Source organism: Solea solea, chromosome 9, assembly GCF_958295425.1.
Source record: "Solea solea chromosome 9, fSolSol10.1, whole genome shotgun sequence".
NCBI classification, from domain to species: Eukaryota; Metazoa; Chordata; class Actinopteri; order Pleuronectiformes; family Soleidae; genus Solea; species Solea solea.
In genome coordinates, this window is record NC_081142.1 from 9,090,553 (window position 1) to 9,106,373 (window position 15,821).

Below are 15,821 nucleotides of genomic sequence, written 5' to 3' on the forward strand. Positions count from 1 at the left end.
TCACCTATCGCGACCCACTGATAAGTGAGTTTTAATGTGAAGCAGCACATTTACAGTGGAGTGCGTCCATATTAGGCAGCAACAGTAAACTCGTAATGACTCCACCTTTTTTTTTTTTTTTTTCCAGCAGCACCATCAAAGCTGGGCTGGGTCATGAGGAGGAAGATTTAAGCCGAGAGGAAGAGGAAGCGGAGCTGCTGAGTCGAGACACGCGCCGCTGAGCCACTTCATCCACCCGAGGTCCACGCACTCCGCGAGGGGTTTCTAAACTCGACACAAGTGAGTATAATCTGCACATAACTGTGAACACGACGTGGAAACCTGTAGACTCTCGGCGTCGGTGTCGGGTTTTAGGTCACTTTCAGGTGCGTTTGTCTCAGGGGGGAGGGGAGGGGAGATAAAGAGGGAGGGAGGGTGGGGGTATAGAAAACTGACGACATTGTTTCAACAATGTCCGCGTTTTGTGGCAAAATGCGCTTCCGCGTTTGATCGCAGTACATTTGCAAATGTATGAGTATCAGTTTTTGGTGATGGTTGCGAGTTAGATGCTCGTGATTCTCTCTCACCTGTGCGGCTGAAGACAGACTGTTAGTGTCGCCTCTGCTGTTTGAAGATGTCAATCATATTTTTTTAAAAAAAAGGGAGCGTCTGTATCTCAAGCTGTGAGGACCAAATGTCAAGGACCACACCGCATTTTGTACGATTAAGGCTAAAGGTTAGCGTTAGGCATTCAGTTGTGATGGTTAAGGTTGGAGTAAGGGGTTAGGGCAGGACTATACGTGTACAGGGGGGGGGGAAGTGCATCAAAAAATAATAACAGAACTAGCAATACAATGATTTTGCTCGTTCCTTCACACACCTCACAGACAGTAGTAGCCGTAACTATATTAAGTTAAAAATAAATGGGTTTGTCTTCTTGGGTGCATCTCGTAGTACATAAAATCAAAAAAGTAGCACAATATTATGGTTTGATAACATAAATATATGTCATACACGACCCACAGACATCTCAAAATGCCTTTAACAGAATACAAAAGAACTGTTAATCAGACTACTGTAGGAATGTATGTGGGAATGTTTGAGGGACAGCGAAAAGTGTGTCTCTCGTTCTTTCTCTGTGTTTGTGGTGGAACCACAGGCTGGGCCACTATGAAGTTGGCGATGGGTCGAATTTGGCCCACGGGCCGCCATTTGAATAGACTGGGGTTAGGGAGTGCGTTATGACCTCACAAAGAATGTGAATCTGTGTGAACAGGTAAGTTTGACGTGTTGTGGGTCTTCAGTGAACTCTAGTGGACACATGTCTGTCTCTCTCTCCTATACGTAACCTGTTTGATTTTAGGTCAAAGAGCTTTAAGACACATTCTTCTTCTCTAAAGTACCAGGTGTTTGTCTTCTCGGGTGCTATTAGATTAATTAATGTCAGAGGTGGTGCAACAAACGGGAAACATTTTGAAATCACCTTGAGCTTGACTTCAATTAGTCAGCCAGTTAAAAGAATAGAATAATAAAAAAGCAATAAAACAATATAATAATAATAAAATTAGCAGATGTCACTCTTATGTTCATACATGGCATAAATCATTAATCCATTGCACAAACACTTTGAGATAAACCCTCAGTGTGTGAAATGTTTCCTTTTTAATAAAGAGTCTTAAAACCACAATGGAGTGGCAGTTTTTTCAATATTAAGCAGATTGCTGTGGACATTTGTTTTATTGCGATAACTTTGATAGCCATATTGCCCAGCTGTAAAGGAAAAGCATAAGAGAAATATTATGCCATAACTTTATATGAGGGCTCGACTTGCATCAATTCGCTTTAACGTGCAGAGACCTGCTATAAAAGAACCTGAGTTATAAGGTCAATAAGTTCACTGGCTTCATTTATTAGTTTCATGAGCAGGTTTTATGGTGTTTGTCTCTTCAAAAGATAACTAATTAAAGAGAAGTTGAGCATTTTACTGTTTGCCAACATGAGTACATTCAAACTAGGATAATGTTCCTTCTAAAAAGTCACTAGTTTTACCTGAGGCATCAGTGTTCAACAGTCATGTTCAACTTATCCATTTATTTATGGAGCACACAAATGCTGTTGTCATTTAACAGCCATAGAAATATTAATGTGTGCCTTTTTTTATATATATATTTGTAGGACTGCACCTGCAGTGTGATAAATAGTTGAAAATTTATGTTTATAAAGGAGGAAGGGAAACAACAACAGTAAATACTTACAAACCTTACCTGCAGCCGATAACGAACCACTCTCTATGTATGTGTGCGTAAACATTAGCTGTAGCTAACGGTTGTGGGATGGAAACAATGGGCCTGAAGGTCAACCGGCCCAGGTGTATCTGTGATGCTAATGTAAACACTGCAGCATTGCTGGGTCTCTGACGCTTCAAGGCAGCGTATTGTTATCTGTTCATCAGCCTCCAGTGCTCACGCCCTCACCTGAAGCGCTCGCATCAACAGAACAGATGTTGAAGCTTGAGTCAGCCCGTAGAGATGATCCGAGGTGATCTGGGTGTGTTTATGCAACAGTGTTACCCTCAGAGGAAAATGTCACTCGTATATATTTCCGTCACTACATATTCTGCCGCACCAATCCTTGTCAATACAGTGTTACTACCCGGCGACTTGATTCAATGAAGCGTGACGTGCCGTGGTGTCACCGATAAAGATCCTGATGCTTTACACAGTCGTCTTCTCTGACTGTTTGAACATCGCTTTAGATAAGGATCCGTGGCATCGCCAGCAGACGGTACAAAGGTTCCCTGTCAGTTGACTTACAGGCGTATGTTTGCACAGTCAATATTAAAATCCTGTTAGTCTGTAACATTAAACTTGAATTTTTGAGAGGCTGTTCTGTGACACTGACATGTTTGAACCGCTGGAATGTCCAAAGTGCATAAAGCCATTATAAAGTTGTATGAGATCCTTAAACAGTGCTCTTAAATGGAGAATCAGCTGTACTTAAATTAGGTGTTGTGAGAGAGAGTTGGGGTCGCTTAGGGATGCTGTTTTATTTTATGGTTTGTAGTGAGAAACTAACGGTGAGAATTTGTCTTGTGTGGAGTTTGATTGATGTCGGTGCAGCAGGAGTTTTACTTGCACATACAGCAGCACTTCAGATGAAAACAGCAAGACGTGCTTTATACAAAAAGAAGACTGCATCACATTTTTGCTCTTCTCTCGGTGTGTGTGTGTATGTGTGGGGTGGGGGAGAAGACCAGGTCATAGACAAGGTAATTACTCAGTACTCCGCAGGGGATGATGGAGGTTCCACACCAGAGCGTTAACTTAGTAAAGCATAGAAAAGATCTCAGAATTTTCTGCTGTCTTTGCACCTGCGAGAAATAGATTCTGTACATATATTTCCTGACATAAGTAAAGTCGGTTTGTGCAACTTATGTATTGTGAAGTGCTGCTTTTGTACAACATGTCATGACGGCATTATGACTTGGTGCTCTTTGACCAGCATGCCTGGAGAGATGCTTTTTAGTATTAAGTGTGTTAAGGTTTAGGTTTGACTGTTGTTAATACTATTTTCACGCTTGTTTGTGTAGTCCTTCACAGTAAGGTCAATCTCCTGCCCAGTTGCTGTGCTTTGTTTATTACAGTGACGTCATCTGTTGTTGTGATATTGATATTGATATTGCAACAGAAGAAATCAGATTGTTGACACTTTTTTTCATGCTGAAGAACTGTGTGGAATGATGCACACCTTGAGGCAATGGGACGAGTATCAGCATGCTGGTTAGTGGTTCCAAATACCAGTTTCCTTGTTAGAATTTCAAAATGAAACTATTTCATTTTTATGTGGTAATTCATACAAATGTAGGCCTTTGAATGCCGAGACTTGAATGTTTGCACCAAATAAACCTTGCAGCAATTACCGTTCAGACACTGGTAGGTTGTGGTCTCACGTGTTTCAAGTTATGACTTGTGTTTTTCCCCATGTAAATCCCACTTAATTTTTCCTTTTGGAGTTTTTGGTTTTGTTGAATTCCTCTCAGATTAGCAGGATGGCACAATACCTCACATGACTGCTCAAGTCACAGTCGAGACTTGTCAAATTTTCTTTGGTTCTGAGCTGTCTTGTGCTTAAAGAGTCGAATCAAGAGCCGTGCTTATTCTTTTTAGCAGGTCTGCAGTTGAGCTGCAGCTCCAACAGGTGGCGCTAACCCTGCACAAGGTTTCCCACTTACTATTTTTGCACGTTTGCAATGCTACCGTAAAAGGCTTAGACATTAGGGGCTTAGACATTACACTACTTCATGTAGGTTTTACTTCATGAAAAACATTGTACTGAATAAGCTGCATCAAATCAATGAGCTGCAGTCAGTTTTGTGAAAGCAGGCCAACAAACGAATGCCACCAACGCAATCCCCTTTTTGCGTGGATGTGTGTGTGTGTGTGTGTTTGGTCTGGAAATTTGAGACGTTGGTAGGTGAAACCTGCAGCGGGGACAGAGGGAGGGAGGGGGAGGGAGGGGGCGTGAAGAGAATGAGACCAGTGTTGAACGCTCAATCCTCGGTCTGAATACTTGCAGGTAGGGGTAGTACTGTGCCCCCTCCACCACCACCTATTCGCAACAGACACCCACACACAGTAAAGGGAAGATGGCATAAATGTGTCAATCCCAAATCAAGTTCAGCAACATTCTTATACTCGTGTGATATCCACTTGGATATCATTAAGTCACTGGTATTCTTATCGTGCCACAAATCTTCCGCGAATGGCTCGAGACCAATTGGACATTTATGTAATATAAAAGCAACAGAAACTTGGAATGTTTTTCTTGTTTTGAATTCTGTTTGGTAGATTGGTCTGCACGTGCAAAATACAAATTGTATTATTCTAGAGTAGTAGTCAAGTGTCCACAAACAAAAGACATCACAGAGGTGACTATCACAGAGGAGCAAATTAACCAGACAATATTCCCATTAAAGACACTATAGTAAGCATGTTTGTTTTGTAAAAAGTCAAACTGATTATTAAAAATAATGGGTAATTATTGCCTTAGTAGTCTTCCACTAATTGTTGAAACACTTATCCGTCACAATGTCACTACTCACTATTAGAATATCATATTTTTGAGGTCATGGTTTGAGTCCGACAATATGTTCAAAAATCTTAATTTTATTTAAACAATTGAATGTAAATTGCATGACTTGTGTTTATAATTTTAAAATATTACTGTTCTGCAATTGTTTTTATTTTGCATGTGTGGAAAAAATGAATTCATAAAACTGATAACATATCAGCCATTCATATGAAAACATGGTTCATGCCCTCTCTCAGTCACAGGTTTTTTGTTTTTTTCTAGAATTTTAACTTGCCCGTAAATTGCGCAATGGATGAAACAGAAGTTACGAAACGGTGGCTTTTCCTCTTTTTGTTTTAAATAATGAAAGCACAAATAGAAGAACACGTTAAGATGAGGTTGAGTTGTAACCAGTGTCAAATGAGAAACACCTTTGTTTGGGTACAACTCATTCTATGTCACTATGTCAGATATGTCTGTGCTGAGAAGACCTGCAGCTGGGAAGAGCACGGTGTCATGCTTTGTTTACTCTTGAGTTTGACATTCTGCAGGACTCACTGAAGCTGCTGCTATTCAGGACTCTTTTTTTACCCAGTAGTTTCAAGTTGTGGGCACATGAAGTTAAATCTTGACAAGAAAAACTAGGGCCAGAATGATCATGATGACCTTTTTTAATGTCATGTAAAATGATCTCAAATGTCAAATAACTTGAAATTGCTGTTTGCTCCTGCAGTTGAAGAAACCAAGTCATTGTGGTTTTTAAACATCTTTCATGGGCTTAAACCAACAAGAGTTGAACTCTTTTCCATTATACAGCTCGACCAAAATATTTGCTTGGTCTGTCTGATTTTTGCAAAGCTTTACTTGCAGTTTGTCCAGTGACAAAGCCTTGGCTGCAGAGTCTGACTCCTCACACCAGCGTGTCACATGCTGATGGAAATTCTCAAAGTCATGTGCTCGTAGCTGTAGTGAATCTGCTGCAAATGTCTTCTGCTTTTATGCAGACATCCACATTGAATGGTTGTGAAACCACAGTCTCTTCCTGGGAAGCTTTTAGACCACTGTTAGTTCTTGATTTTCAACATCGCGTTGCAGATGTGCAGTTAATCAGACCTGAGTGTTGTGACTTGTTTTGCAGCTGCTAACTTGTTTTGTAGGACATTTTATTTGACACTGTTCTAGCGGCAGTTTTTGTCTTTAACAAAAAAAAACACAAATGTAAAAGGTTTACGCCCTGCTCAAAATTGGCGTCCAATGTTTCTGTTCAATAAAATGGTTGACAGTAAAAGACTTGGCTGGTACATGATCCCAGTGTAGAATGCAATCAGGTGTAAAACATACATAGACTAGTCTAAACAATGGTAAGACAATTTATCCTTTATCAGTATGCCTTATATTCTCAAATTACTTGGTTAGTGGTTTATCCATAAATTGCTGTAAAAATAAAATATTGATCCGTGTTGTATGCGGATAGTTTTGTTGTATTTTGGTAGCAGCGCCACATACAGGCCTGGCATATGAACTGCAGCGTTTAGTTGTTTTGAGGGTTTTTGTGTGGATGAAGACATTTCATGAGAACGTTTACGTAAAACATTTTCAAAATGACAAAAAAAAAAAATAGTTGTTTACATGTGGATATGGCCTTAATCTCTTCTGTAGTGAAATTGACACATTTTCCACACTTGTGCCGCAGCAGAGGTGATACATTTTCTTCATTGTGCAAAATAAATAAACATGAAATAATAGTTGTAAAGCTAATATTGCCCGATACCAATATTTCAAATAAAATAAAAATAAATAATAAATAAAATAATTCAAATTGAAGAAAATTGAAGATCAATAACCCACTCAACTGGATAAATTGGTTGTCAGAGTGGTAGGTGATGAGTGAATTGATGGTTTGCTGCCTTTGATAAAAATGTTAAATTACAGTTATGTGACATAGTGGCAACTTCTTGATCCATCCAGCACTTCAGTTTCCTCTCTGGTGTGGGTTTACCACGAGTGATTGTATATTTGTGCAGATCAGTTTTGGTCTGATGGTCATTTAAATATGTAAATGACATGTAATGATGGATCCTTGTTTAGTCTGAATGCGAGCATTTGTGGTGATCATATCGCAGACGTCAACCGTATCAGTAGTAAACTGAATAACTAGGAATTTAAATGACTATAGTGTGTGTGTGTGTTGGTTTCACATCATATCTGAAATGTCTCTGTCAGCAAGAAAGCCATGATCTATTTTGTCAGGTGTGTTTTGGTGTTTGGAGGCGAGGCTAAAATGTGCTGAGTGCTGCTACCACCACTCGATCCCTCCCCTCCCTTCCCCTCACTTACCCACGGGGCCAAAAGTGACAGGTAAAAACCAGCCCAGTTAGTCGGATACAGTGCAACTCTGGGGAGGGTACTGACAAAGACTAGATCACCTGTGGAAGAGTTTCAAAATAAACAAACATCTCGATTACTTGGCCACTGTGTTCCATTAATTAGTCTACTAAAGCTAAATTACACGGAATTAGAATAATGCAGCTTTGTCCTCCTGCAGAATGGAGTCTTATAGGCCGAAAGCAAATTTTGTGTTAGCAAATTGTGTTAGCGGCTATGTGCAGTTTTGACATCTATGCACAAATATAGAGTTGAAATTACTGCATTTCCCTCCAGTGTTTCACCTGTAACTGGCAGTTTCTCTTTTAAAATACTACACAAGCAGAAAATGTAATCCCTGTTAGTAATAGTGCTGATTACGACGTTTTGATATTTTGATTGTCTGGGCGTGATGGTGATCACAGTGTTTTTTTCTTTTTTGTGGAGAGAACCACCTCCTTACAACACACTCGGAGGAATTTTAAGCATTATCTCATGAGTCACCGCCTCTTTTTCATCAACAGTTGTCTGCTATTAACCTCCCTGTCCAACCTTGAGCAAACATCACAGTTAAGAGACTATTGATGTTGCAGAGTGTTGTTGACTTTGCCAGTGCACTGGACATGTGTGTTTTTGTCTTTTGAAGATTATGTAGCAAGGATGTGGTGAATCTTTCCCTGATATAACGATTATAAAACTATAAATTTAGCTGCAAATGGCAAATAACATTATCATTATTATCATTGTTGTTGTTGTTGTTGTTGTAATAATAATAACAATGTGCAAATAAAAACTTTGACATGACACAAGTTTAAAGAAATTTGCAGTTCACAACCAAACTTCAGTTTATTTTTTTAGTCATAATATAATAAATATCCCACAACACAGAAAAAGAACAGTTTTGTTTTGTGGGTGTTGGCTGAGTAGAAAGTCGGGAAACAATGGCTCCCTTCATGATAACAGAGTCTCTTCTGATTTCTCGCCCGTTGCCTTTGAATAATATTATCAGCCCACTCTGACAGAAAACTTACAGGCCCACTCCACAGTTGTGTGTTTTAGTGGGAGACGGGTGTGACCAGGAGCGAAAAAGGGAACCTTGCACATGTCGAGTTCAGGGCGGCGGTCACACTAGTAACTGGGTGCATTTTTATTTGAGGCGGCGAGGGTTTTAAATTGGCGCCATCCCTCTCTCTCACCCCAGTTGTACTTTCTCCCTGACGCTCTCTTACACACAGTGCTCGTTCTCTCCCCCTCTCTCTCTCTCTGGCTCTGCCTCTTTGGTGGTTATTCATCCACTGTGTGAGTCAGGGAGGGTGGAGATTTGGACGACTGCTGTACCAGTCACACTTTGTCAGTTTACTTTCTCATTCTCTCCCTCTCTCTCTCTCTCCCTCTCTCCCTCTCTCTCCCCCCCCGCTCTGCTGTTTTTCTGCTTGCTGCTGCTCGCCTGCCCACTCTTAGAGTTTACAAAGAGCCTTTGCCGTCCTCGGGAAAAGGGAGTCGCCGCTCCGGCTGTGGATCACAGGAAAGTTGTAGTCCTAAGGTAAGTTGTTCAATGTTACATAGGTGAACTAACGTGTGTGTGTGTGTGTCGAGTCTGCCCACATGTTGGAGCAGCTCTGGGTGTGTTTTGTTTGTTTATTTCTAATTTCCTCCTTTACTTTGGCTTCCTCAAAGTAGGTTGCTATTGATTTGGTGTTTAATGATCTCATACTGGTCTCTCTTTAATCATCTGTTGAGCAATGGATTCTCTGCTGCTGCTCTCTGATTTCCTGTCTGCATCTCTGCATCGAGTCAGTTCATCATTAACTCCCACCTCGTGAGCGTGAGCTCCCTTTTTCCATCCCAATGAATCATGGACATGGGAAATGTTTCCCGTCCCTTTCCATCGTACTGTCTCCTTGGTAGATGGAAATCAACCACCTTGCACCTTGTTGTCAAGGTTACCCAACACTGATTGGGTAGCTGAGGTGGGACAAACACTACTTGGACAGGAAGTAACTGTTTTTTTTGGGGGGGGTTGGCTGGTATAATTTTGGGCTGTGAATGATGAAGACTGGTGTTTGAAGTGTTGTGTGTCTGCAGCTATTACTGGCATCACTCTGTCATGGGAATAATACAGGAGGCACGTTTTAATATTAACACAGTTATGAGGCAGTCCCCTGTCCTCTTGTAGACTCACTACCAGTATTTTATAATAGCAGAACATCAAAACACTGACTGAATAAGATCTATTTACTCTGCCTCTCCAAAATCTGTGTGAATCAGAATTGGTGAAAATTTGGATCAGTGAGCTGTCATTATTATGTTTGACTTCATCAATGACTGCATAACTGCAAGAGACTAAAGAAATGTGAGGGGCAGTAAATGCTGGTAGTTGTCCTTTGTGCAATAGTCATGGTTTCACTGAGTTGGAGTGGAAGGGGCTGCATTTTGGGTTTTCTTGGAAACCTTTTTTAACTTCACCTGGGTCTTAAAATATTTTTTTTTATTCTTTCTCATAAGTGGTACAATCATGAGACTGTATCCCCCTGACTTCAAAAGAAAATCCACTCTAAAATGAGTCACATGGTCCTACAGAAATGAGGAAATTTTAAATAGCTATTACACCAAACGCCAATCCTTCATAGATTATTGAATTTACGCCTTCTCCAAAATAATTTGAACCCATAAAACCAAATGGTTTTCTCATGAACACAAACTGACTATAAACTATACAATTTATTTCCAACAAAAATGTAATTAAGGACTATATCAGTCAAGGTTTCCGCTGATAACCTTGTCGTTAAAATCAAGCCATGTGATCAAGGTCACCGTGTTACAGTAATCTAGAACCACGACTAACCCGACTCGAGTATGAGTATGATCTATGTAACTGTTCAGCATTTTTCCTCAGAATAACACAGACTGCACTACAGACATGACGGGACTCTTGTTGAAATGTGAGGCGCCTGACCTAAGGCCTCATCACCGGTTCAGAAACAGCCACAACTCTATGTGTAAGAGTTTTCTGAAATGTCATGTGTCTAATCTGTTACCATTGCACTTACAACACTTCACAACTGCAAGGAGACATTGCTCCTATTCCACCGTGTCAGTGGGAGGAAGTTGGTCTGTGGTGTTAAGTGCAGCTCGGAATGCTGGACTTCGTCACCTGGAGGCTCAACAAGAAGATTGACCAGAAAGACAAAGTGGTGTTGACGTAGCTCAGGGATTTGAAACTGTGAGCAAATCTTATAAAAACAAACTACAGGGGTTTATCTACAAAAGGACGTGGAAGGTCCTGTTTGCGACACAACAGACTGCAAATGAATTCAAAGTACTTTTAATAAGGAAAGAAATTAATAATTGGGCTTTTGCATCCAAAGTCTTTGTTTTTACCTTTTCTCCTTTCTTGTCAAGCAGCACCTGCATGAGCTGTGTTCCCTGGCCTCCGTTTCGTAACGTCAAATGATTTGCTTATACTGTACGTGTATTGGCTTAAGGAGTGCTGTTTGTTTTTTTTTAGTCCTTGGGCAGTGAAATTTCAGAGCATTGAAGATTGTGCCTCAAACAAAGGCTCCCTCTGCGTCCAGTATGCTGAAAGGAGACCACACCCTGCTTGTCCTCTACATTGTGTCTACAGTTCACACTTGATATGATAATCCTTTGTCAACAGAAACTTTTGCAGGCCTGAAAACCATAGCAACATTCCCATGTGTGAGGCTGCATCTGATGGCACTTTAAAATTAGCAAGAGGCTTCTCATTACATTTGATGACATGATTGCATTTGCGGTGACAGACTTCCAGAAAATGTGTTTTGCTGCAGCCTAAATATCTGTGTGAGGGTTCAGAAGTTCAGTGATTACTGACGTTCCCTTATGTGCACCGCGTTGGCTAATTGAGTGCACAAGTCGAGCCAGAAGTTGAGTGCCACCTCACTGTGAGATGAGGGACGTCCTCACAGTTCCCTGTAGCACCACCTTTCTGATATCAAGCCATGTCAGAGTGGCTGAAGCCGGAGCAAAGCATCCTGGGATGTTTATGTGGGAGTGTTCTGTTTGAGGCTTGAACTCACTGTATACAAAGTAATCGTTTCCAGTCTCACAGAATCAGGAAATGGCATAAAACTTGTCAAACTGTCATTTATTGGTCATGGGTGAACACAAAATGATGCATACAATGTATTTATTTATTTAAGCAATTCTGAATTTCAATCTAGTAGTATCAAAAAGCCGCAAAATGAGGCATTTCAAAACAAAATACACTGGGTGAGGAAGCGGTCTGGTACATTTTTTTTTTTTAGTTGCCAAACAAATCTTAAAAGTCTACTGGATGAGGAAGTGCATCATGCCCTTTTGAAATGCAATAAAAATGTTGTTTCCTGTAAATGAATTGCGTTTAATATTTTTATTTCTTTTTTAGCTAATTGGGGGCGCGGAACAAGATGGCAACCATGCTTCAAGAGATCAAGGAGATTGGAGCACATGCCAAGGACATCTATGACTACCTTTTGGCAGGCATTGGTAGGTGATCGAACCAACGGAACACAATAATACTTGTTAATTTTGAAATGAAATGGTTATTTCTATCTCTTTTTTTCTCTAGATCCACGTCTGGCAGATTATCCATTGATGCAGAGTCCCATTCACATGACTGCGATATTGCTGTCTTACCTGTTCTTTGTAATGTACCTGGGTCCTCGTCTGATGGCCAATCGCAAGCCTTTCCAGCTAAAGGAAGCCATGATAGTCTACAACTTTATGCTCGTGGGGCTTTCGATATTCATCGTCTATGAGGTAAGATGCTGCAGTTTAATGTCTTTTGTAAGGATGTGTTTTAAAAGGGGCTTTTTGTGAGATAAAGGTCAATAACTTAATTTTCTTGTCATTTAGTTCTTGATGTCTGGTTGGGCCACAACATATACCTGGCGATGTGACATAGTCGATACCTCAAATAGTCCTCAGGCGCTACGAGTAAGTTGCACATTGACTCGAGTCAAAATTATTGATTTGTATGCACTGAAATCAATATTCACTATGTGTTGCACTTGTTTGCTAATGACTATTGTTAATTTACTTCATTGTGCTGCGTGCCATAGATGGTCAGAGTGGCCTGGCTGTTCTGGTTCTCAAAGATTATTGAACTCATGGACACAGTAAGTTCATTTTATCAAATGTGACACATTTGTTTGCAACCTTTTGGCTTTAACTAATCGGTATCCTCTTTTTGTTCAGATCTTCTTTGTGTTGAGGAAGAAGCATGGTCAGATTACCTTCCTGCACATCTTCCACCACTCTTTCATGCCCTGGACCTGGTGGTGGGGAGTTGGCTATGCTCCTGGTGAGTACATATTAACTAAAACGGGTCTTGTCAAAGAGTTAGAAACTGATTAATGAAGGAACAAATGCAGCCTGGGGTGTAGTAAAGTCAGTCTTTTACATGCAGACTTTGACAATGTGTCACAATGTTTGTTTTTGTGTCTATGTTAAGCTTATTGACCTCCGCAAGAAACTTTGTGACATACTCAACGCCGGTTTTAGTTGCTAGAAAATGATTAACCTGTGCAACAAAATGATTGACCGGCACAAAACATCCACAGCTTTCACATTCTTTTTTTTTCTCCACTGTGAGGTCATTGTGAGGGGTTATTTCACTTTGCTGGAGTCTAATGTGTTTGTGCGATTCATTATTTCAGGTGGAATGGGATCTTTCCATGCCATGGTGAATTGTTGTGTCCACATTATCATGTATTTCTACTACGGCCTTTCTGCTGCTGGACCACGCTTCCAGAAGTTTTTGTGGTGGAAGAAATACATGACTGCCATTCAGCTTGTATGTAAACCCTCACGCAGTTGTTTGCCCTCCTGAGACACCAAGATAAGTGTTTAACTTGCTACTGATGTCTTCCCAACAGATCCAGTTTGTGCTAGTATCTCTCCATGCAACCCAGTACTACTTCTTGGATAGCTGTGCCTACCAGTTCCCCATTATTCTCCATCTCATCTGGATATACGGAACCTTCTTCTTTGTGCTCTTCTCCAACTTCTGGATCCAGGCTTACGTGAAGGGCAAGCGGTTGCCCAAACATGACGTTAAGCAGTGTCAGAATGGCACAGCTGTGTACAAGAATGGCAAATGCCACGACAATGGTAAACACCATGAGAACGGTAATGGCATCAAGTTCGGAGTCACCAATGGAACCAACAATGTTTCTGCTCACCATGAAAATGGCAGCTCTCACACGGGCAAGATGAAGAAGGCGTAGGATCTCTGGAAGAAAAAGCCCAAAATGTATGATCCAAGAACCTGTTAAAACTACTACAGATTCCAAAGATAATTTTGGCTTTCTTTTCCTGTTTTTAGTTTTATATACAAAAGACAGGGTCAATGATTTCCACAGTTGGGGCCTTGCATTCACATCATTGGATCACAATGTATGAAGAGAAGATGTTTCAAATGTTATCTTCACTGATGTTGCAAACAGCCTCCTAGTTCAGTGTCACACTGGTGGCCTTTCACCTCACTTGCCTTCACTACTTTCTTACCACACCCACACCTTACCCCCACTCAACTCCAGTGGACAGATGACTGTACAGTTTCTATCGAACTTGGAAAAACAACGTTTTGTAAATAGTTTTACATCAAAAAAATTATAACTAATTGTATTGGTATTGCTTTAGAATTTCCAAATTTTGTTACTTTGTATTTAAAACAAAAAAACAAATGCCAATAAATTTCATTTTAAATCCTCTCATTGTACACTTTGTTTTAATTTGCTCTGCTTGTGTAACTCGCTTGTTGTTTGTTGGGAGTGACATTGTGCTTTGTTGTGTTTGTATTTGCATTGAATGCTTGTGCCTCTTGTCTTTGCTATCTCAAGTATGCGGAGCAGAGTAGGAGGCAGAACAAGAGACCCATTCATACAGGAAGAGAGAAAGCATCCCGTGCATTGGGGGAAAAATGTGATGTATGAAACAGATCATATTTCATTATTGGTCTTGTGAAGAGGTTTCTTTTTCCTTTACTATATTTTAAGTCAGGGGTCTCAAGTCCAATGACCTGATCGGTATGGGGCGGTCAAATGAAGAAAAGTCCATCTGTTTAGCTTAAATTATATCACAATATGCCTTCGTCCAAAAAAGTCAGGTTAGTATGTCGTCCAAAATGTGACAAAAAAGTCATAGGTTAATATGTCGTCCAAAATGTGACAAAAAAGTCATTGGTTGGTATGTCGTCCAAAACCAGTCAAAAAAGTCATACATTAGTATGTCGTCCAAAATCAGTCAGAAAAGTCATAGGTTAGTATGTCGTCCAAAATGTGACAAAAAAGTCATAGGTTAGTATGTCGTCCAAAATGTGACAAAAAAGTCATAGGTTAGTATGTCGTCCAAAATGTGAAAAAAAAAGTCATAGGTTAGTATGTCGTCCAAAATGTGACAAAAAAAGTCATAGGTTAGTAGGTCGTCCAAAATGTGACAAAAAAAGTCATAGGTTAGTATGTCATCCAAAATGTGACAAAAAAGTCATAGCATAGTATGTCGTCCAAAATGTGACAAAAAAGTCATAGGTTAGTATGTCGTCCAAAATGTGACAAAAAAGTCATAGTATAGTATGTCGTCCAAAATGTGACAAAAAAGTCATAGTATAGTATGTCGTCCAAAATCAGTCAAACAAGTCATAGGTTAGTATGTCGTCCAAAATGTAACAAAAAAATCATAGTATAGTATGTCGTCCAAAATCAGTCAAAAAAGTCATAGTATAGTATATCATCCAAAATGTGACAAAATAGTCATAGGTTAGTATGCCGTCCAAAATGTGACAAAAAAGTCATAGGTTAGTATATCGTCCAAAATGTGACAAAAAAAGTCATGGGTTAGTATGTCGTCCGAAATGTGACAAAAAAGTCATAGTATAGTATGTTGTCCAAAATGTGACAAAAAAGTCATAGGTTAGTATGTCGTCCAAAATATGAAAAAAAAAGTCATAGGTTAGTATGTCGTCCAAAATGTGACAAAAAAGTCATAGTATAGTATGTCGTCCAAAATGTGACAAAAAAGTCATAGTATAGTATGTTGTCCAAAATCAGTCAAACAAGTCAAAGGTTAGTATGTCGTCCAAAATGTGACAAAAAAGTCATAGTATAGTATGTCGTCCAAAATGTGACAAAAAAAGTCATAGGTTAGTATGTCGTCCAAAATGTGAAAAAAAAGTCATAGGTTAGTACGTCATCCAAAATGTGACAAAAAAGTCATAGTATAGTATGCCATCCAAAATGTGACAAAAAAGTCATAGGTTAGTATGTCGTCCAAAATGTGACAAAAAAGTCATAGTATAGTATGTCGTCCAAAATGTGACAAAAAAAGTCATAGGTTAGTATGTCATCCAAAATGTGACAAAAAAGTCATAGTATAGTATGTCATCCAAA

The 15,821-nt window shown here is 39.9% G+C and overlaps 1 protein-coding gene across 2 annotated transcripts; it reads left to right on the top strand.

Moving 5' to 3' along the window:
• Window positions 1-121: 121 nt before the first annotated feature.
• On the top strand, window positions 122-14,146 carry elovl1b (ELOVL fatty acid elongase 1b). 2 transcript variants are annotated; one of them, XM_058637728.1, is made up of 9 exons: window positions 122-279; window positions 8,875-8,956; window positions 11,819-11,919; window positions 12,002-12,192; window positions 12,289-12,369; window positions 12,495-12,551; window positions 12,631-12,736; window positions 13,092-13,228; window positions 13,311-14,146. In XM_058637728.1, the coding sequence occupies exons 3-9, from the start codon at window positions 11,841-11,843 to the stop codon at window positions 13,659-13,661; spliced, it is 1,002 nt and encodes a 333-aa protein (XP_058493711.1). In that variant the 5' UTR covers window positions 122-279; window positions 8,875-8,956; window positions 11,819-11,840; the 3' UTR covers window positions 13,662-14,146. The 2 variants fall into 2 exon arrangements, with proteins under 2 accessions (XP_058493711.1, XP_058493712.1); XM_058637729.1 differs by lacking the exon at window positions 8,875-8,956 and having other exon boundaries at window positions 144-279.
• The last annotated feature ends 1,675 nt before the right edge of the window (window positions 14,147-15,821 follow it).

Bases quoted from the DNA above. Each gene is read 5' to 3' on its own strand.
- elovl1b (XM_058637728.1), top strand. From the start codon at position 11,841: ATGGCAACCATGCTTCAAGAGATCAAGGAGATTGGAGCACATGCCAAG. The intron at 11,920-12,001 runs GTAGGTGATCGA...TTTTTTCTCTAG, and splicing joins CTACCTTTTGGCAGGCATTG to ATCCACGTCTGGCAGATTAT. The intron at 12,737-13,091 runs GTGAGTACATAT...TCATTATTTCAG, and splicing joins GGGAGTTGGCTATGCTCCTG to GTGGAATGGGATCTTTCCAT.